Source organism: Vulpes lagopus, chromosome 13 (genome assembly GCF_018345385.1).
Source record: "Vulpes lagopus strain Blue_001 chromosome 13, ASM1834538v1, whole genome shotgun sequence".
NCBI classification, from domain to species: domain Eukaryota; kingdom Metazoa; phylum Chordata; class Mammalia; order Carnivora; family Canidae; genus Vulpes; species Vulpes lagopus.
In genome coordinates, this window is record NC_054836.1 from 16,504,370 (window position 1) to 16,528,156 (window position 23,787).

Genomic DNA, 23,787 nt, shown 5'->3' on the forward strand with positions numbered 1-23,787 from the left:
TTTAAGAGAATTACCCATGAACAATTTTTTTTCCTGATTCCTTATTTCATATTATTGCAGAGGGATTAATATATTTGCAGGGAGAAATCTTATAACTCCTTGTTCCGCATCAGCTGTCATATAAACAGAAATTAAAGATGTGCAAGGCTTATTAATTTGTTTTCTCTTGTCCTGCGTGGTCTACAGTTATTCCTTGGAGAAGTGCTTTCACTGGTAGCATTTGAAATGACTAATCAAATGGGACTTCTCTCTTTCTGTATCGTTCCGTAGTATAAGAAATGCTATTTTTTTGCTATCCAATGCGATATTTTGAGTCTTACATTTTTTTTTTCCTTACCATAGTCCTCTGTAAGGGCCTTACGTATTTACATTTTTGTGTTAATTGTAACTGTTTCTTGGATGTCGTTAGTACAAATATTCTCACTTAACTATATAACCCGTAGCTGTTGTTTTAAGATTTTATCTCTGGGGTCTTCATCATCTATGGGAGTCTACTTTGCATTTTCAAGCATTTTTAAACATCCATGACACTCTTATTTTCAGTATGTGAGTAATGATGATCGACTTCAGTTTTAAAGGATAGTTTTATTGTTTTCTCTCACTACACCTTAATTTTGAAGATTTGATTTTGTTTTATTTTTATTCTTGTTAGCATTTGTGTCATCAGTAATGAGGACCAGTTTGCCATCCCTGTTTCTTCTTTTCTGTAATCTGACCAGACTGACCAATAGACATGTTCTAACTAGGGAGACAGCATGGTATCATCACAGAGGGATCACTGGCCCAAGATTCAAGTCACCACTTCAGGTTCTGGGACTAAAACTAAGATATTTAAACACGTAGTGTAGTTTCCTTACATGTAAAAATCAAAACATTGTCTTAGGCATTCTCTATATTTCCTCCAGCTCTTTTAGTGTTCAAGAAAATTGTACTGCTAAACCAGAGGTTTCCATGGAGACTGCTGGAGTAGCTTACAAATGAAGTTAGGGTTTAGGTATTTTGGTGAAATTTGGCTTAGATATTTTACTGAGCTGATTTTTTTGTGTTTAATATAATAATAATAATAATAATTCTAAATCAAGTTCTTGTCTCTACTGCAGTGTAATATGTTCATTCCTCAGACTAGCTTAGGTAATTCATTCATTCATTCATTTTAAGGATATTTATTGAACACCTGTATTGTACCAGACACTGGATCAGGTCTGGGCTTACAAAGGTAAGAAAAGTCTGGGGATGCCTGGGGGGCTCAGCGGTTGAGCATCTGCCTTCAGCTCAGGGCATGATCCTGGAATTCCCAGATTGAGTCTCACATCAGGCTCCATGCATGGAGCCTGCTTCTCCCTCTGCCTGTGTCTCTGCCTTCTCTCCTTGTCACTCATGAATAAATAAATAAAATATTAAAAAAAAATAGAAAAATCCGTCCAGGTCTTCATGGCCAGAAGGAAAGGCAGTGTGATAAGCTATCACACAGGTATACAGTTAGTATACTGGCAGCTCAGAGGTAAAGGTGATAAACCTACCCTTGGTTGTTAGTTGAGGAGAGATGGGAAGGTCAAAGAAGGTGTCATCAAACAATAATTACTTGGGCCTGACATGTCAAACCCATCTTTCAGAGTTGACAAAACTTTGGTAAAGGGACGTATAGGCCATGCCATGGACAAGAGTGTCCTACCAAGGGGTGAAATAGGTGATATTTGTGGGTAAAGTAGAAGAACACAATTTAAGAAGCAGTTGAAAAAAAAGAAGGAATGGAGGGAGGGGGAAAGAGGTTGGAGACCAAATGGAGAAATATTTAGGAATAGTTAGAATATGACAATTTGATTATGGAATGAGAGTAATACAGGAAGGGCAGGGGTTTCAGATGACTCTTGAGTTTCTAGCTCAGGTAACTGGACCAGAAAGCAAAAATACAGCTTTGCCATATTATTAAACATATACACACACACTAAAATATATAGGTACTAAAATATATGTATAATGAAGTATATATACTAAAAAGTGTAATTAGATACATGCATATTAAAATATGATTAAGAATTATTGTAATGTAAGGAACATTAATGCCATTGGTACTTTAAGGTGGGTGGACTTCTTAATATTCCTCCTAAGTCTTCTTTTCAGATGTGGATGCTGGGAAGGTGGCTTCCACTCACCCAGCTTGTACCTCCTCCCAAGTCAGCAGCAGGTCACCCTAGGCCTTGGCTTTGCTGAACTACAATAATAACTTTTCTGTACTTCATTCTTCGTTTTTGTTTAATATTTGTTCTGATATGTTTAATTTGTAAGTACAACTTTTCAGAGTTGTTTCAGAGTTTGAAAAATAAATCCTAGAGTTTCCCCTTACATAAAAGATCTGCTCAGATCTGTTTTGGATTGAATGTTTTCTGAGATGAGCTTTTACACACAGTCTAGGGTTTGGTTCGGTTTTGTTTTCATCTCTGAGAGCTCCACAGGAGTATTTGACTAAGATATATTGTGCCTATCTGTGCCTAATGAACCACTAACCACACAGTAAATGATGAGTGACAGTTTAATCAATTCAGTTCCTCAATAGTCACCAAGGGCATGTGGAATGTAATTTTTTAATCTTTCGCTTTTCAAATATTGCAAATGCCAACATGAAAAGATCACGTCTATTACGTGTAATGAATTTTCGTACAAGTTACAGAAAATTTTTTCATTTTTAAATTTTGATCTTTTAGGAGCTAACCTTCTAGAGAACAAAACTCTTTGGTCCATTTTACAAATACATAAAATCCAGCAGAGAAAAGTGAGAGAAAAATGGCCACCTTGGTGCATCAAATCATACCAGCTTTAATTGCATAATGGTGCATTTCAGTGAACCATGGCTAAATGAAATTACCTATTAGGTTAATTAATGTGGAACCTTTCTGAGTTAGTATTGCATCACAGTGTGTAAAATTCAGGTTGTGTTTAGCATTTAATCTAATTTACTTCACCAGTCTGCTGTTTCTTTGTTGTTCCTTTGGCTGGAACCTAAATACACATTCAGAAAATTAATCTGAGTTATAAAGCTCCTTTCAAAATACAATTACCAGGTGTCAAGCATCTGCCTTTGGCTCAGGTCATGATCTCAGGGTTCTGGGATCAAGTCCCTTTTTGGGCTCCCTGCTCCATGGGGAGCCTGCTTCTCCCTCTGCCTCTACGTCTCTCTCTCTCTCCCTCTCTCTCTCCTGAATAAATAAAAATTAAAAAAAAAAAAACAAAAACAGAATTACCTAGATTCCTTTAGATTCATGTTCCTCAGTTTCTGGTCCTGTGACCAGTAGCATCTGCATTGCTTAGGAGGCTTGTTAGAAATGCAAGATCTCAGGGCACCTGGGTGGCTCAGTTGGTTGGGTGTCTGATTCTTGATTTTGGCTCAGGTCATGATCTCAGGGTCATAGGATCCAGCCCCAAGTCAGGCTCTGTGCTGAGTGTGGAGCCTGCTTGAGATTCTACCTCCCTTATCCTCACTCACAATCTCTTGATCTCTTTCTCTCTCTAAAACAAAACAAAACAAAAATAAAAATAAGAGAGAGAGGAAGAAAGAGAAAGAAAGAAAGAAAGAAAGAAAGAAAGAAAGAAAGAAAGAAAGAAAGAAAGAAAGAAAAGAAAGAAAAGAAAGAAAGAAACACACACTAGGGTGGCTCAGTGGTTGAGCATCTATCTGCTTTTCGCTCAGGATGTGATCCTGGGATTCTGGGGTCGAGTCCCCATCAGGCTCCCATAGGGAAGCCTGCTTCTCCCTCTGCCTATGTCTCTGCCTCTCTCTCTCTGTCTCTCATGAATAAATAAATAAAATCTTTAAAAAAGAAAGAAAGAAAGAAAGAAAGAAAGAAAGAAAGAAAGAAAGAAAGAAAGAAAGAGAAGAAAGAGAAGAAAGAAACGCAAGATTTCAGGCTTCAGCCCAGACCTTGTCAGTCAGAGTCTGTATTCTACTAAGATCTTCATGTGATTAGCATACACAATAAAGGGTTAGAAGCAAAACTTCAGATGCTTTTTTACTAATTGGCACATAGGCTTTGAGGAGATTTCTGGTGCTTGCCTAATATTGGAAGAGAAAAGCAAAAGAACTAACTTGCAGTGAATTATGTTTCTGCTCATTTGCTTTCTTCCTGCCAGAAGTAACTTGACCCTGTCTTTATCTACAGCCCACCTTCCAAATGTTTTGACAATGCGCATAGTTCTGAATGGTTCTAAATAATTATTTGAAGTTGAGTAGAGGCCTCCTAACTTTCAGCTAGAGAAGTCTGTATGGAAGGGACAGGTCTCCCCTCAAGGTGATGGTGTGAGCTGGGTGGGTCGCTGTCCTCTGCACATACTCAAATGTGCCATGATCCCTCCCAGACTCTGTGGTTAAGCTCTGCTACTTGAAAATGAAACTGTCACTGTCTGCTTAAAGATTTCTATCCTAAGGAATCTCAAGCTTTTGCTAATAAATGGATGAGATTAGAAGTGAAAATCCAAGAAAAATTTTTTGAGATTTTAATTGCACTATATTTTAAAGTATTAAAGTCCTTCTAAAAAAATAAAATAAATAAAAAAAAAATAAAGTCCTTCTACTTTGTGTACTAGGACTGAACCAAACTATTGCCCTGAGAATTAAAGAAGAAGGAGAATAGTGTTTTATTTCTGCTGACCAGAAGAAGATTAATGCCAAGTAGAAAAATAATAACCTCTAGGTCCTGTTTTATACTTCTTAATGTGAGATAATCATTTATTGGGTTAATTAACATCTTGTAACATTAATGTCTTCATGAGAAAATTAAGTATACTCCATTTGAAATGCCATATGTCAAATGCAGATATTACTTGAGTATAAGAGCTGATGGATCTAATTAATCCCTATTTTTGTTGAAGGATATAGTTATCCAACGGGATTTTAATAAACAGGTACATTACATTGCATCTTAACTGGTGACATTAGTGACCAACCCGCTTTTGTTCAAGTCTGGGAGGACTGCTATATTGCCATAACCACTTTGATTCATTTGAACTGTGTCTTTAAAAGTAAGAGACCAAATTCTGATTCTGAGAACCTTGATAGTTCCTGGTCTATTCATATGTAAATACAGTACAGTTGTAGGAAGTGACCAGAAAAGCATGGAGTTAGGGGACCTAACCCAGTCTGAGAGATCAAGAAGTCTCCCCAGAGAAGTGGTGGTGATCTTGCTCTTCCCTGTTCTGATGGAGAAAAGCTTTTGCCCCTTTTCTAGAACTTCCATTTTTTCTGCATTCAGACTCCCCACTGATGCCCCAAACTTAATAGTTCAGATAAATTTTTCATTTGCCATTGAGTATGCATATGCATTTTCAAATACCTTTATATCAAAATTCATCTCTGGTTAGCTTGCTGCCCATTATTTCACGTCGAACCTTACTGACATGTCACAGTCTAGCCTGCAGTTCTAGGTGGCTCCTGCTGCTTCTAAGAAAAAGTTCATGGGGACGCCTGGGTAGCTCAGGGGTTGAGCGTCTGCCTTAGGCTCAGGGCGTGATCCCACATCGGGATCCCTGTGAGGAGCCTGCTTCTCCATCTTTCTGTGTCTCTGCGTCTCTCTCTGTGTCTCTCATGAATAAATAAATGAATAAATCTTAAAAAAAGAAAAAAGAAAAAGTTCATCAGAAAGCACAGAGGTTGTTTTTCCCTCATATAGTGAAAACTCCAAATGCAATGGCTTTTCTACTTAAAATGACCAATTCTATATAAGGTCCCAAGGAGATGCAGTCCATCTTCATTTTTGTAAATAATAAACTTGACATTTTAGAAAGGTTTTAAACTTATAGAAAAATTGTAAGGACAATAGAGAATTCCTATATACTCCTCACCTGGTTTCCTCTGTTGCTAACATCTTACATTACTGTATGTACTGTGTGCTTATGGTCCTTTTTTCTCAACTAATGAATCTACAGTGTTTTATTGCTATGAACTAAACAGATTTATTTTGATTTCACTAGTTTTTTCTTAATTTCTTTTCTTGTATTTTAGGATCCCATCCAGGATACCACATTACATGTAGTTGTCATGTGTTTTTAGTTTCCCCTGGGTTATGATGCTTTCTCAGACTTTCATTTTTCATGAACTTGAAAGTTTTGAGAAGTACCAGTCAGGCATTTTGTAGACTGTCCCTCAGTTTGGGTTTGTCTAATGTTTTGGGGAGAAAGACCACAGAGGTGAAGTGGACATTCTCATCATATCATGTCGAGGGTACATGCTATCAACATGACTTATATCTCTGATGATGTTAATTAACTTTGATCATATAGTGAAGGTCCGGTTTGCCAGTTTTCTACGTTGTAAAGTTATCATCCACCTCCCATCCCCACTCCTATACCCTACTCTTTTAAAACAGGTTAATTAGCTCCACTCTTAACTTTGTAGTAGAGGGAGAGGGGAGGGAGGCTTGCATTGCTTTGGACTCATTCAGTCACCAAATATTTTTGAGCCCTTTCTATGTGCTGACATGCTGCTCTGCCCCAGGAATGAGATGATGAACACAACTTTATCCCTGATCTTGGTCTTCCATCTAGAGGAAACACAGCCCAAAAAAAGAGAGATGAGTTAATATCCTTTGTGAGGAAGGAAACAAACCAGAGAATGGAGGGTGAAATATGGGGCCTGGGCAGTAAAAGGAAACCTGCCTTACGTATGGTGGCTGGGAAAGACATTTCTGAAAGGAGCTGTTTGACTCCAGACTAACAAGAGGCACTTATCCATGCATAGGATGAGGGGAAATGTATTGTGAGAGCAACATTAGCTCATGCACTGTCCTAAAATGGGGAGGAGGATGGTATGTTTCAGGAAAAGAAAGCAGAGCAGCATGACCAGACAGAAGAAATCTCATGGATATGAAATTGGTGAATATGTGGGGACTTGACACAGGTCTGTATTCTTAGTTTTAAGGTAGAAAGAAGCTTAAGATATAATTTTAAAAAATCTAATTCCTCTCCTTTATCAATATAGAGATACCGGTGTTTGATGTGGATAGAAGGAGAGCAGATGGAAAGAAAATAACTTGAAATCCTTTCCAAACACAGCAATTATATTTATATTACACAATATTATATTTATTTTCATTTATCAGGTAAAATTTTAATATTTATAAAAATAAAAGGTAGTACTTCCATACAATAAAATTTGGCCTAAACACAAAACAAAAACTCCTAAAAAAAGTTCATAAAAGTGAATTATCCTTTCACCCTATCCATTATTCAGATCAACTCCCCAGACTCTCTATTTTGAGAAGAAATCCCTTTGGGAGTGGTTGTATAAGCACTTTTATTAAAAAACCAGCCTACACATTTGCTCCTAGTTTATTTCTCACTTAAAAATACTCTAAAAAGGGGATCCCTGGGTGGCTCAGCGGTTTGGCACCTGTCTTCGGCCCAGGGTGTGATCCTGGAGTCCCAGGATCAAGTCCCACATTGAGCTCCTGGCATGGATCCTGCTTTGCCCTCTGCCTGTGTCTCTGCCCACCTCCCCCCCTTTATCATGAATAAATAAATAAATTTAAAAAAATACTCTAAAAAAACTTTAAGATTAAAATATTCATCTTCAACCATGTTTTAAGAATCTACTAGTGTTTTGGTAAAATGCACAGAAACTTGTAAAGCATACTGACCACAGGAAAACTGCTGAGGAAAATAGTGAAAAGCCAGATCATGTCTGAGAGCCGATTTCTAGTACTGATTTATTCACAAATAATCATAATATGTAGTTTCTTTTGTTTTTCTCCATAACTGATGAAGATGATTTCTTCTGTTTACAAGTATGCTTTTAGGCAAGTGAAGGGTAACATAGATCAGGATTTGGCAAACTTTGTCTGTAAAGGAGCAGTAGTACATATTTCAGGGTTTTCAGGGCATAAGGTCTCTGCAGCAGCTACTCAACTCTGCTCTGAGGATGAGAACGCAGCATAGACAACACATAAATTAAATAAAATCTTATTAACCCTGAAATTTGAATTTTATATAATGTTTGTATATTGTCAAATATTCATCTTGATTTTCTTTGAACCATTTAAAAAAGTAAAAGACATTCTAAGCTTGTAGGTTATAAAAACAGGCACCAGGCAGGATTTGGTCTGTGGTCTGTGCACCCCTGTGTATGATTGTATGTGCGCCCCCCAGCCCCGGAGGGGAGAGAGGGCTTTTAGGAGAGTTGTCTCATTCATTTGCTGCCATGAGTGGAAAAGAATGAGGTGGCTTTACATCCAATGACTGTAATTGCTTCTGTCCTTAAGACTATTTTATCTTCTGATCTGCCTGTAATCTGGATGTTCACCTGTATGTCCAGTTGGTGAGCTTTGTCCATCATGAATCCTGGAATGCAGAAAAAAATTGAGTCAAAGCCTAGGAATAAAAGGCAAGTTCTTAGCCTAGTGTATGGACTTCTGCTCTCTTTAACTTTCTCTTCCACTTTCTAAGCAGAGCCATCATAATAGCATTTGGCTCTCCCAAGATTCCTCATGTATAGGGTACTGCTTTTGCATCTGGAATGCCCCATATCCACTCTTGTGCCATCACACCATAATGCACCATATTCCACTTTTCTTGTCTTGTTAAACTTTAGGGGTTCAAGTTCTTCCACACTCTTCTACCTTGGGCTGAGCGTGTCCTCCTGTACTTCTTTGCTATTTATCATGGGAATTACGTAGACTATTTTAGAATTACTGTGTTTATAGTATACACACATACATGAAGGAAACTTGATAGTTTTCCCCAAATTGACAATAATCCAAAAAGTCTACATGACCATGCCAATCAGGAGAAGTGAAGCTGAAAGAAAAGAAAACTTTTCCTTTTTTTAAAACAAGATTTTATTTATTTATTCAGGAGAGACACAGAGAGAGAGAGACAGGGACACAGGCAGGGGGAGAAGCAGGCTCCACACAAGGAGCCCGACGTGGGACTCGATCCAGTGACCCCAGGATCACATTCTGGGCCAAAGGCAGGCGCTAAACTGCTGAGCCATGCAGAGATCCCTGAAAAGAAAACTTTACTATCAGAAAGGAAAGTCACCATTTTTTTTTTTTTTTGGAAAGTCATCATTATGCTAGAGGAAAGACTAAGTTATCTCTGTATTCTCTTTGTAGGAAATATTTTAAAATTCTTATAGAAGAGGTAATCAAAGATTATGCAGCCAGAATTATGGAAAGAAAAGTATTAGAGAGGTGTGTCAGTCAATAAATAGGTTACATCATTTTTCTGAATTTAATATTATTTGTTATATGTGTTAGCTTTTAAAACTTTGTGATTTCTTTTGGTTTCTTTTCTCATCCTGAGTTCACTTTTGTGCTCAATTTTTCATAATTTTGTATACTTTTTCAAAGATTAATTGATTAACTTTAGAGAGAGTGCACATGCAAGCAGGGGGAGGGGCAGAGGGAGAGGAGAAGAGAGAATCTCTAGCAGACTCCTCACTGAGCACAGAGCCTAATACAGGGCTCCATCCCAGGATCCTGAGATCATGACCCGAGTTGAAATCAAGAGTCAACCACTTAACTGACTGAGTCACACAGATGCCCCAATTTTGTATACTATGTCAAAATAAGAACTCCCAAATTGACCTTCAACTTTAAAAACTTGTCCCTCCATAATAATAATTACAAAGAATGATCAATTCTTCTGCACCTGAGTGGCTCAGTCAGTTAAGTGCTTGGGATTCCCTCTCTCTCTCCCCCCTCTCCCCTTGCCCCTTTACCCCCACCCTGCTCTCTCTCTCTCTCTCTCTCTCTCTCTCTCTCTCAAATAAATAAATAAATCTTAAAAAAGAATTATCAGTTATGCTTAAAATCTTATTTTGAACCGTGGTGAAGAAATCATACATCTGCAGCAGAAATTAAATTTGAAAGTTTTTAATTTGAAAGAACTGAAGAATACATGAGCATGGATGGGTTTTTCATACATTATCTTACCAGGTAAGGATTAACTAATCCTGTGTGAGAGTTGGTACACACTGCATTCTGTGACAGCTTTAATTGTAAGCTTTGTGACCAGTTCTTATTCTTGAAAAATTTAGACTTTGTGGGTGATAATTACATAATTATTCAAATGGCCAAAGAAGCAACAAATTAAAGGAGACATTTCCTGAAATAAGATTATATACCATAAGAATAGAATTTAAGTGATTGAATTCTCTTTCAGTAAACCATAGGGCAGTCAGTTTAATCCATCGAGAGAGGGAGTGCAGAGTAATAGAGGGTAGCAAGGGGGGGAAAAAGTGAAGCAGGCAATAGTCCCTTCATATTAAATTAAAGGGCTTTTATTGCTGTGTGGCAATAGGCAGCTCCAGTAATAAAGCATTCTGCTATGCTATAATATGTTGACACGTTTGATACTTCTACTTTCTAATTTTCTTGTGCATTATATCTGAATTTATACATCCTTTAAGGATAATTCTGTCAGCTTTATTAGTATATCCTCATACATCTTTGGAAAATGATATCATCAGGAATGACCATTAGAAATGAGAGTCCATGTCCCTTAGCCAGCTAAGTGGTTAAAAGCCTATGGAAATGCTGTATCATCGTATTCCAACTGAGTAAAATTGCAGCATAGATTTATCTTTTAATTGTTTTAAGTATCACATTATGGAAATGATAAGACCCAAGCCAGGGTAACAGCATTTCTGGTAAGTGTGTATAATGGTCACCTCACCACCCAGCCCAGCTGGGTGCACAGTGGAGGCAGCTGTGGCTTCTGCCGAGGGTCTGCACACTCAGAGCTGTAGCTTGCGCTGGGAAAGACTAAAGACAAATTGTAGTGAATAGAGAATATATTCTGAATGTCAAATAAAAATAAAGGGAAGATGCCAGTACAATTTAAGATCTAAGATATTTTATGTAAACATAAATGAGAAGACAGTAGAAGAACACCTGAATGGTATGATCAGTTGAGCTTGCAATTCTTGGTTTCAGCTCAGGTCCTAATCTCGGGTCCTGATAGTGAGTTATGATCTCGGGTTCTGAGATTGAGCCCCACGTTGGGCTCCATGTTCAATGCAGAGTCTGCTTGGGATTCTCTCATTCTCCATCTGCCTCCCCTGCCTAGTGCTCAATAGTGCTCAATCTCTCTAAAATAAATCTTGAAAAACAAAATTTTAACAAAAGAAGACAGTAGATATGTAGGTCAGTAATCTTAGAAAATTATTGGAGTAAAAATTTGGAAAGCCACTAAATGGAAGTTTTAGATTTAACCAGGCATCTGAAGCCCTAATATTTATAAGAATATCATTGCGTTTTAATATGCTAATAAAATGATTGTCAAAAGTATGTTGTGTCTCAAATCTTAAATGAAAACAACTTGTGTTAAACCCAATCTGCCTAGAACACTGATTTTAAAATGAATTCTTGTCTATTTAAGTGGAATTATTTTTATGATATATAAAGTAGCATTTCTTTGATTTTAGTCATTTTGATTCTATTTACTTTTAGTGTTTAATTTGGAGAGAAATTATGTGCTGTAATAGAGAAGAGATTTCTGCAAATGCATTACTTCTTTAATTCTATACTTTATGTACAACTGTGATAACAACTGGGGCAGTTATAGAAATATAGTCCCTTGTCCTTAACCTCAAAAGGATCTAAAATAAGTTAAAGACACAAGGGTTTTTCTCACCCTAAGTTAAATATGAATGCAGCAATTGAAGAAGTGTCCCAATATGTTCATGATTTCATTAGAGTACTTTTAGGAAACATAAACCCATTTAAGGTAGAACCATCTAAAAAAATGTGTGTGTGTGTGTGTGTGTGTGTGTATTTATTTATTTATTTATTTACACACATGCATATCTTGGAGAATTGCTAGAAGGTAGAGAATGCTAGCAAAATCAACGGATTATCTGAACATCCAGTCCTTAGGAAGGCAGGAACGAGGCCATTTCAGGGGATTTCATCTGCATGAAGACCCTTCTTGCTAGTGCTCTGCCATTAATGTGACTTATCCCATTGACATAGGCTACTTTTTTTCCATCCCTCTCTCAAGCGATTGTTCTTTTTTTTTTTTTTTTAATTTTTATTTATTTATGATAGTCACAGAGAGAGAGAGAGGCAGAGACATAGGCAGAGGGAGAAGCAGGCTCCATGCACCGGGAGCCCGATGTGGGATTCGATCCCGGGTCTCCAGGATCGCGCCCTGGGCCAAAGGCAGGCGCCAAACCGCTGCGCCACCCAGGGATCCCTCAAGCGATTGTTCTTTAAAGTCCCAGCAGAAGTATCTCATTGGCTCTCTGCCTATACTATGGATTGGTTGTTCCCACTAGGTTAGATTCAGGCCGCTGTCGTCTGGGAGCTAAGTCTGCTGAGCTAGGAAGGGAAGTTGGCCGTGGTGGATGGCTGATATGTTGAATGAGAACTTAACAGAATAAACTCATAAAGGGAGCTATTCTGTCTCCTGGACTGTTTGTGTAAGGCTTTATGGAAGAAATGGCCTTTAAATTAGATTATAGGAGCTGGGTTGGATTGATAAGTTAAAAGCAAATAAAAGAAGGAAAGAGTTGTAGTAGTGAAGCAATTTGAGTCAAGCTGTATGGGTTTACGCCTAGCCTATGGACAATCAGTCCAGCTTGGCGATCCTCATGGTAGCTGCCCTGAATAACCTGAACTACCTGAGTCAACACCCAGGATCCAACCTAGATGGATTGAAAAAGGATCCCTTCAGTTTGTGTTCAGAATATTTGCAGTTTTAAATAGATCTCCCCACCCCCCACCCCCCCACACACACAGATGATTTTGGTGCAAAGAGAGGTTCAATAACTCCTGGACAGCTGGAGAAAGAGGATTTGTAAAACGGGGCAGGAAAGGGCTATTTGAAAAAGACTGTGGAGGCTTTCTAGATCAGGCTAAGGAGTTTCTTAACTGCTTCCAGTAAATGAGATGGAGTGTTATATTTTATTGGTTGCCACCATTTTCTTTTCTTTTTTTTTTAATTTTTTAATTTTTATTTATTTATGATAGTCACACACACACACAGAGAGAGAGAGGCAGAGACACAGACACAGGCAGAGGGAGAAGCAGGCTCCATGCACCGGGAGCCCGACGTGGGATTCGATCCTGGGTCTTCAGGATCGCGGCCCGGGCCAAAGGCAGGCGCCAAACCGCTGCGCCACCCAGGGGTCCCTGCCACCATTTTCTAAGCCCAGTGTAGCTAGCTGCAGCTATTAGGGATGTTTCAGGACACCAGACAGAGAGGGAAAGGAAAGACATGGGGTCTAGATGTACATGGCACAGCCTTTGATACTCACTAAGAATGTCATTTATTCATTGTCTCTCCTCTATAGGAGTAGATGTCCTAATTCCAGATTTAATTTTCCAGAATATATTGGAGTTTTGGTATAACTCATCCTTCTCTCTTTAGGGGGGTCGGCTGCATCTTTGTTGAAATGATCCAAGGAGTTGCTGCTTTTCCAGGAATGAAAGACATTCAGGATCAACTTGAACGAATATTTCTGGTAAGTTCTTTACAGAGTGCTTCTGAGAAAAATTGGTTTCTTATTCATCCCTTGATGACAAATTGTACAGTGCTAGTGGAAAATGATTTTAAACAAATTTATGGGTTGTCACATTTAATTCTAATGTATTTTTGCACCTCTGAAAAAGTAGGAAATAAGTTAAGAATTGTGTTTTTAAACTGTACATGCATAATATGCCAAAGTGGTAGGAAACAATAGGATGTCGGCAGCAATATGAAATAGTGGGGTTAAAAATGAGGGCTCTGGCAGAAGAATTTCAAACAGTTTATGTAGATGCCACCCCCAAGTGGGTGGAGCTTAACTCCCTCCTGTCCTCACCCACTGAAATATGGGCTTTGATTGGTAACTTTTCCCATAAAGTACAGCTTGGAAAAAGGAGAGTAACTTTAAAATGGAGAACAACCAGGTCTTCAAGGCCAGCATCATCACAGACAAGTCATGTTGATAGACTGTACCTCTGATATAATGTGCCACTTTACCTCTGTGGTCCTCCTCTCAAAAACTCTAACCCTGTTCTAATCATGAAAAACACATCACACAAACTCGAGGGACATTCTACCCAATACCTGATTAGTACTCCTCAAAACTGCCAGGGTCCTCAAAAACAAGGGAAGTCTGAGAAATTGTCATAGCCCAGAGGAGGCTAGGGCGGCATGACAACTCCACGTCACGTGGTATCCTGAATGGAATCCTGGAACAGAAAAAAGACATCAGGGAAAAACAGAGACATCCAAGTAAAGTGTGCAGTTTAGTAGATATCAGCGTACATTTCGTTGTGACAAATAGACCATTTAATTTAAGATTTAATAGAAATCAAAACCACAATGAGATACCACCTCACACCAGTGAGAATGGCACAAATTAACAAGACAGGAAACAACAAATATTGGAGAGGATGTGGAGAAAGGGGAACCCTTTTGCACTGTTGTGGGAATGTGAACTGGTATAGCCACTCTGGAAAACAGTGTGGAGGTTCCTCAAAGAGTTAAAAATAGAGCTACCCTACAACCCAGCAATTGTACTGCTGGGGGATTTACCCCCAAGATACAGATGTAGTGAAATGCTGGGACACCTGCACCCCAGTGTCCATAGCAGCAGTGCCCACAATAGCCAAACTGTGGAAGGAGCCATGATGTCCTTCGACAGATGAATGGATAAAGAAGATGTGGTCTATATATACAATGGAATGTTACTCAGCCATCAGAAAAGATGAATACCCACCATTTGCTTCGATGTGGATGGAACTGGAGGGTATTATGCTGAGTGAAGTAAGTCAATCAGAGAAAGACAATCATCATATGGTTTCACTCATATGTAGAATATAAGAAATAGTGAAAGAGATTGTAGGGGAAAGGAGGGGAAATGAGTGGGAAAAATTAGAGAGGGAGACACCTAACTCTGGGAAACAAACAAAGGGTTGCAGAAGAGGAGGTGGGTAGAGGGTTGGGGTAACTGGGTGATGGGCACTGAGGAGGGCACTTGATGGGATGAGCACAGGGTGTTATACTATATGTTGGCAAATCAAACAAACCTCAATAAAAACAAAAGAAAAAACATAAGATTTAAAGAGCAAATGGGTGAGGGGTATACAGGAATCCTCTGTACTGCTTTTCAGTAAATCTAAAACTATTTTTAAAAGCATTTCAATTTTTAAAAATCTGCACAAAGAGACAATAAAATGTGTTCTGGTGCCAGACGATCTGGGTTTATCACCTGCACTGTAACCTTGGACAAGGGACTTAATTATCTGAGCCTCAGTTTCCCTTGGGAGAAACAAAGGCTAATAACAGTACCCATCTCATAGGTTGTTTCAAGGAATAATTGACTTAAAGCACATAAAATGCCTTTAAAACTATGCCTATCCTGTAAGTTATTATTTTATCCAATCATTTTATACTGAATATTTTTAATCTGTAGAACTTCCACATTAGCTATATTATCTATATTATCCATATATCCAATATAGCTTTATTAGCTATATTCATATAAACCTGTTACTTAAAACCTGTAGTCAGAGCTAGACAAATTAAGGTCTTTGGTAAAAGGATTCAAGCTGTATGTATTGCAGTAGTCAACCACATTATCATACTTGTCCCTTCTTTAATTAAATTCTCATATGAACTCAATGGGGCAAGTGTTAGTATGGACCATAGAAAGAGAGAAACTTAGCATATTAGCATGTATGTTAGTTATGCAAATGAAGCACTAAAGTATAGCTTTCATATTAAGTTTAAGGACCCAGGAGGGTGTAGTGATAAGAGTTGAGATTCTGGGCACCCCGGTGGCTCAGCGGTTTAGCACTGCCTTCGGCCCGGGGTGTGACCCTGGAGACCCAGGATTGAGTCCCATGTCGGGCTCCCTGCATAGAGCCTGCTTCTACCTCTGCCTGTGTCTCTGCCCCTCTCTCTCTCTCTCTCTCTCTCTCTGTGTGTGTGTGTGTGTCTATCATGAATAAATAAAAAATTCTTAAAAACAAACAAAAAAAAAGAGTTGAGATTCTCCATCACTACTGTGTTCACCTTGACATCAGCAGTAAAATGATTACAAAAAATGAACAATGGAAACCAGGGAATCAAAGCACAGATGATTCCTCCATGCTTGTATGCTATACCCCGGTGCCCCTGTACATCATAGCAGATGGACAAATAGCAGAGTGCCTAATATTATAGAAACTTTCTTCCAAGTGTTGGTATATTGATTTCTTCTCCCAGAAGCTGTCTGTATCCACTTTCCTTTTAATTCTACTTATTTTTTTAAAGTTATTTATTTATTCATGAGAGACACAGACTGAGAGAGAGAGAGGCAGAGACATAGGCAGAGGGAGAAGCAGTCTCCTCGCAGGGAGCCCGATGTGGGACTCGATCCCAGATCCCGGAATCACGACCTGAGCTGAAGGCAGGTGCCTAACCACTGAACCACTGAGGAGTTCCTAATTTTACTTATTTTTTATGCATAAATTCCCACACCAAATGTTAAAATAATGTCTTATGATTATATAAACAATGCATCTTTATGCAGGAAATTTCCAGTGTCCAAAAGTATAAAAGCTGAAAAATCACCCTGTCCTAGTAAGCAGAGAAAACCACATTTAATATTTTTATATATATCCTCCATTTCTACACATGTTAAAAAGTTGAACCATATTTTATATACCTTTTGTAACTTTATTTTTTCACTTAACAATATGTAATTAACACTTTTCATTGAAAAAAATGAATCCAGAAACTTATCATTTCTAATGACAAAGGAGTGTTTCATTGCATGGACAAGACATTATTTGCTTAATCAGTCCCATATTAATAGCTTGTTTACAATTTTTAACCATTATGAAAAGCTGCCAGATGCATCCTTTGCAAACTAATCCTTTTAGTTAAAAATAATTATTAGAATTCCAAGTCTTTAATTCAATAACATTTAATTTTCATAAATTTATTGACTGTTGTTACACTTTGATCCCTTCATCTAAAGTCATGAAACACTTCCTTCTCCTTGTTTCTAAGAAAATCTCCGACTGAATTGATTGAGATTGTACTGAGCCTGTAGATTATATTAGGAAGAAAATGTGGGATCCCTGGGTGGTGCAGCGGTTTGGCGCCTGCCTTTGGCCCAGGGTGCGATCCTGGATACCCGGGATCGAATCCCACGTTGGGCTCCCGGTGCATGGAGCCTGCTTCTCCCTCTGCCTATGTCTCTGCCTCTCTCTCTCTCTCTTATAAGTGTTTTCTTTTCCTATTTTCCATGTAAGTTTTTCTTTTCATTCAGTTATTTTAAATAACTTTCCAGAACTATTTTCTTAAAAATATAATGAACTTTTAAAATTTTGTATCATTGAAAAAAATAGCAGAAGAAGGAATCTCAGTGGGCTATAATTTGCATCATATAGATTTTTATACTAAAACATATCTTCAAATATTTAGCCTTTTAATTTATTTGAAGCTCAACTATAATAATACTAATACTAATACTAAATTCTAAGAATAATTTCCTGAACTTTAGTTTCACCCTGTTCACTCTGATAATTATTGAATAATGCATATATAACCTTGTTAAATTCCTGATTTTTATACTAATATCACTAATTTACTATATTTGAAATCAGAAAACTTTAAAAAGGAATCATATAGAAAGAAATGTCTTCATATATGCATTATTTCTGGATGAATTTAAAAGAAAAGGAAATAGTTATGTTAATGAAATATATGCTACAGCAATAGAACCAAAAAATGAGTTTCATAAAGGCATATTTTATTGCTTATAGCTTAGTCAAAGTTTTCATTTCATATATTATTTTTATTATAATGCAGTGATTTGTGATAGGGATTATCTTGTTGTATTGCTTCCTGTTTGCAGATTTGCCTATTATTTTTTAATTTTATGGGAATAGTTTCCTAATTTTATGGGTATTTAGAGACCTTTGAGGTATGACTAGATTTTTAATAAATCAAAGAAATAGATCATTACAGATTTCCCATTCGAATATTGGTACATGAATCTACTGTTTGCTCCCGTTAGAGCACAGAGCCCTTAAATGCAGATAAACATCATGATTGATGGTAATAATTTCTTCATTGACTGTAGTTTTTTTTTTTAACATGTGTAATGATTTTAACAAGTAAAATGTCCTTTGGTAATTAGGAGATAAAGATCATTGTCTATATAAAATTCCTGCTTTAGAATTAAATAGTATTATGTTTTGCTCTGAAGAATGAGACATGACCTCAAAGAGAAATCTACAAACTCCTTGAGATAATAAATATTATCATGTTAAATACTTTTTTCTCTACGAAATTGTTCAAATTTGCAAAAAGCTGTATGTCCCATCAAACAAACAGACTCTCTCAGGAGCTGTACGGTCATTGGAATAAGAAATTTTACTAGCCCAATACCGTTGAATCACTGGGGAAAAAAATGCTTTTACTTGGTAACCTTTTATATCTGGTCTGAATCTGAATTACTATTAAAGTGTGATTAAATCCACTTTCACAGGGTTCTCATATAAATTGCCAGAGACTCTTCTGAAGTGGCCATTGTATATCTGGCCTCTGGTAAAGCATTGCCAAGGAGATAATCAACTTTGAGAAGTCATGAAACATGGGATTATTTGGTTTGTTTTTAATACGGGGATTAAGTCCATCCATTCATCTGTGAACTGTGTATAGAAAGGTGGTTAATAACTTTGAAGAACAAAATTAATAGCTTGCTATCCAAGGTAACTAATATAATTAACTCGCACACACTAAGTCTTTACAACAAATATGAAAGGCAACAAAGACCATTCAGTAAAGTCCTTATATTTTTTCTTCTGATGGTTTTGTCTTTTTTCTCTTTCCCTCCTTTGGTGGAAAGAAGCAGTTTACATTTTTAACAAGTGCATTGAATTTATTTCTGCAACCTAATAACTGCGTTGATATATATTAGGTGAGCTGGTCTGCTACAATTTGAGATTTCACCACTAAATCATTTTCCTTGAAATTGTGATGCTCATATGCAAGAAAGGAAGGAAGTGATGGAAGTTTGACAAATTATATTCAAGACATTTTGAATTGCCATGTGAATGGGCACCTGCTTGTCTAAGTAGTAACTCTGATGTTAGGTGAAAAAGTGATTTATATTCATTTCCTCAGCATTACCTATTTCTTACTGTGGCATGAGGTATTCTATTTACCTGTGTTAGTTGCAAAAATAAGCAGTAGATGTATTCATCCTGGTAAATATATATTCAGAGTGACAAAATCAGAACTAGTAAAAAAAAATTGTATTCTAATCACATTGTTTGGAATTGAAAAAGAAATCCAGTTGGTGGAACCCTGGGAATATGTGTCTCTCTCATTTCACGACAGCTGAACAAATGGCAGAGAATGCTTGCACAGCTGCCTGAGACCTTTGGCAGATGCTTCTGGGTTTGTGTGGCTTGTGGCCCAATGTACAGCAGCCATGACAGAGGATCTGGCATGAGTCTGTTGTGGGGGCCATTCTTGTTCTCCCTGCCTCTGAATGTTGATAACCCTGAGGATCTCACCTCTCCCTGTCTTCTAGGTCTTCAGGCTTGCCATGAAACTTCATCCACCAGTTTGTTAACCTGTTGTACATTCCTTGATTGGTACAGTTGTTAAAATGTTCCTCTTCCTCATTTATATGTCATTCAGAATTTACATATGTGTGTGTGTAATATATGTGTGTGTGTGTGAAAAGAGCCACTTGCAGCTATATGAAAGCTATTAGACTTTTGAATCAGATCCTTCCTTAAGCCTCTGTGTTTTGCAATGGACTAACGTAAAAATGTGATCTTAAAATTCAGTTCTAGTCCTTGTTTCCTCATCTTGGCTCCGTTTCCAGGCTCTTAGCTAGAGTGATAACCTTGATGTTTCATGACTGCCTAGTATAGCCATATAGGAAGTAAGAGAAAGATGGTGGCCATTACCTTTGATGGCTGTTACCATCCAATTGGTTGTACGAGGCACATTGTTAAGATGGAATATCTGGATCACACATTGTATCCCCAGTACCACTATTGGATTTGCTTGAGGTTATTCCTGGCTTACTTTTTCAGTACTCACTTTGCAGCACTAAATACAAGGGAGATATAAAGAAACTGTGCGCCATGGTGTCTGCCTGGGGAAACTGTCATCAAAGTGGGCAGGCAAGAGATATCTTTAAGAATAAAACAGTCAGGACAGCCCCAGTGGTGCAGCGGTTTAGCACTGCCTGCAACCTGGGATGTGATCCTGGAGACCCGGGATCGAGTCCCACATCAGGCTCCCTGCATGGAGCCTGCTTCTCCCTCTGCCTGTGTCTCTGCCTCTCTGTGTGTGTGTGTCCTTCATGAATAAATAAATAATTTTAAAAAAATTAAAAACAAATAAAACAGTCATAAATAATTACTGAGTTATTGGTCAGCAGAAGAGAGACCCAGTAACAGTGGCAGTGGCAGATCCTGTACTAGTTAAAATACTGAACTCGAGTTAAATCTTGGGTTCTAATCTTGAGTTACTGTTTTCTGTGGATAAGTCACCTTTTCTAATTGAGGTAGTTTCGGCATCTGTAAAGGGAGGAGTTGAACTAAATGACTTCAATAAGGTCTTGCAGCCTTAACCTTTTTTAATTCTAAAAATGCATGATATTACAGGATCATGCATAAAGGCTGTGGGTGTTTAAAGAGAAAATTGCTAAGACAATTTTTGTCAAGCACTGAAGAGAGTGTAAGATTTGAAGTGGAATAAGAGAGATGGGGATATCAGGCAATGGTACAGAAGTAAAGTGGGGACAGTAGGTGTCTGTCCAGTATGGGTGGAAGGTGAGATTGGATGTTCAAGATCAGACTTTGATAGAGTGAGGACTTTATATCTTATTTTAGCTATAAAGTAATAATGAGATAATATAATTTTTTAACCAGAGTAATAATGTTAAAATGGCATTTTAGCAAAATTAATATAGTATGATATGATGGTAAATTCAGCTACATGAACACTATAGGGAACTAAGCAATACCTGTTGGGTTGAAGGATATTGGAAATATTAAATAGTAATTTTTAATAGTTTACTTTTTTAAGAGAGAGAGTACACACACATAAACGCACAGAAGTGCAGTGCTGATTAGGAGGGCGGGGGTGAGGGGCAGAGGGAGAAGGAGAGAGAATCCCAAGAAGGCTCTACACTCAGCTGGGAGCCTGAGTGGGGCTCCATCTCACAACCCTGAGATCATGATCTAAACCAAAATCAAGTCAGACACTTAACCGACTGAGCCACCTAGGTGTCCCATTCAATAATTTTTAAAGCCAATGTGAGAAAAACAATCAGGGAGATAAATTATAATTCCTCCAACCATGGAAACAAATGCCTCTTTTAATTTGTACATGTTTCTTTCAAGCCTTATCAATAGGCAGAGTTATTTACATGGTGGCAAATCTTTTTCAGAGTGTTAAGTTTATAAAAAAATAAAGCAGTTAGAAAAATTTATTTTTTTATTTTTTTATTATTTATTTATTTATTTATTTATTTATTTTATTTATGATAGTCACAGAGAGAGAGAGAGAGAGGCAGAGACACAGGCAGAGGGAGAAGCAGGCTCCATGCACCGGGAGCCCGACGTGGGACTCGATCCCGGGTCTCCAGGATTGCGCCCTGGGCCAAAGGCAGGCGCCAAACCGCTGCGCCACCCAGGGATCCCCAGAAAAATTTAAAAACAGTATGAAAATAAATAAAAATCATCATTCAGAGATAACCAGTATTAAGCTTTTTTGTATTATCTTTTTTTTTAAGGATTTTATTTATTTGAGAGCGAGAGAGAGAGAGAGAGAGAGAGAGAGAGAGCACAAGCAGGGGGAGGGGCAAAGGGAGAGGGGAAGCAGATTCCCCACTGAGTAGGGAGCTGGGGCTAGATCCCAGGACTCCAGGATCATGACCTGAGCCAAAAGCAGATGCTTAACTGAGTGTACCACCTAGCACCCCAGCTTTTTTGTATTTCCTTTTCTAGGTTTTCACAATTGAGTTAATAATAAATTTATAGGTTTTGTATCCACTTCTCTTTATTTTCACATTAAATTGGGAGCAATTTCCAAGCCATTAATATATACTCAAAAATATTATTTTAATTATACTGTAATATCTTCTAAATGTGCCCAAATGTACTAACACATTGCCGTATTACTAGATAATTTGCTTGCGGTTTTTATGCTACATTAAGCATCACATATTTTTATCCCATTCAGTTATTCTTTCAGCAAGAATTAATAGGCACTTATTCTGTGTCAGGCACTGTGCCTACAGGCAGTGGTAGGACACAGTCCCTGCTCACCTCAAAAGTACTGTCAACTGGGCTACATTTGAATAGCTTCCAGAAGGTCTCATCAAAAAGATGTTGCAAAATTGTTGTGATCCATCTTGGATATAAATGATACAAAAGAGAAAGGAATAAAAAAATCATTTCAGAGTTTCAACCTTGGGAAACAAAGTGATTAGTGAGATCATTGAAAATAATGGGAACATTGAAAAGGAATGCCCCCGGAGAGGAAGAAAAAGACAGCTCAAGTTACTGGACTTTCTTATGGCAGCAGAGGACCTCCAGTTGGGGATGCCCACAAATCATATAGAAAAGAATCAGGAGAGAGATTGAAGCTCAGGGATTGTTCACTCAAAGCAGACAAAGTTGGGTCCCAAACCATACTAGTTTTTGAATAATGAAAAGTTGGAGGGGGAAATGCAGTGGAGTGCTGCCTTAACCTTACAGATGCTCGTAGTTTGTGGAGGCTGGGGAGGAGGTAGGGAAGCTAGACGAGGAGAGAATCAGTGCAGTGACACAAAAGTCAGTGTAAGGGTGAGCAGCAGAGAAGTGAAGGATAAGCAAGGAGGGAGACAAAAAAATCATTCCCTCCAGGGAAATTACAGACCAGTTCAGGTCTATTTAGCTAGTGGGTGGGGTTAGCAGTCCTTTTTGTGTTCCCTCAATATGTTTCTTGCTCTGCCTGTACAGCATGTGGCACACTCTATTTGCTCATTAAATGTTTTTAGACCAGAGGAGAAGGGTTTCCTGTTAAAGAAATTGAAGAGTTGACACAGGATATACATCTGGGTTTAATTAGAAAAGTTTGGACTGTTCATGGTTTTCAAAGAAGGCTTAAAATTCTCCTCAGTGTCTCAGGGAGAAGGTGGGGGGGTAGGCTCAAGGGAGGCACACTTTTTCAGCCACTCCATTCCTGGCTCTGCCTTTATTAAGATTTTGTGTATGAAACGCATCTCACTGCTGAAAGAGAGGTTGAGAACCCCTGGATGAATGATATCCTAAGATCCTCCCAGGTCAAGGTTCTAAAAAAAAAGACCACATGGAAGAAAAATGATAGAGATCCAATGAAAGTGAAGATGTGGAAGAAATAACATTTGAGTGATTGATATAGGGAGACATTAGATAAACATTCTAAAAAGAAAGTTCTAGGGACACTGGGGTGGCTCAGCAGTTGAGTGTCTGCCTTCGGCTCAGAGCATAATCTGGAGTCCCAGGATCGAGTCCCACATCGGGCTCCCTGCGAGGAGCCTACTTCTCCCTCTGCCTGTGTCTCTGCCTCTCTCTCTGTGTGTGTCTCTCATGAATGAATAAATAAATCTTAAAAAAAAAAAAGTTCTGTGCTAATCAATAAGCTAATAGAAATTTTGGTAGCAAATTGCAATAGGCTCATTTGTCATAAGAAAAAACAAGGACAGGATGATAGCCCATTATAGAATAGCTAATCTCATTAATTTTAGCAAAGTAACTTCTATTTGAATATCAGCTGGTCATTATGTAGAAATTTGAATTAGCTCACTTGGTGAAAAAAAGTATT

At 38.0% G+C, this 23,787-nt stretch overlaps 1 protein-coding gene across 4 annotated transcripts in view; it reads left to right on the forward strand.

The window, feature by feature from the left end:
- The window catches only part of CDK14 (cyclin dependent kinase 14), a 727,523-nt gene that overhangs the window by 505,196 nt on the left and 198,540 nt on the right, over positions 1-23,787 (forward strand). For all 4 annotated transcript variants that reach the window (XM_041727412.1, XM_041727410.1, XM_041727411.1 and 1 more), the window contains one exon: positions 13,360-13,453. In XM_041727412.1, the coding sequence (XP_041583346.1) occupies positions 13,360-13,453 (94 nt within the window). The remainder of the gene's footprint in view (positions 1-13,359; positions 13,454-23,787) is intronic.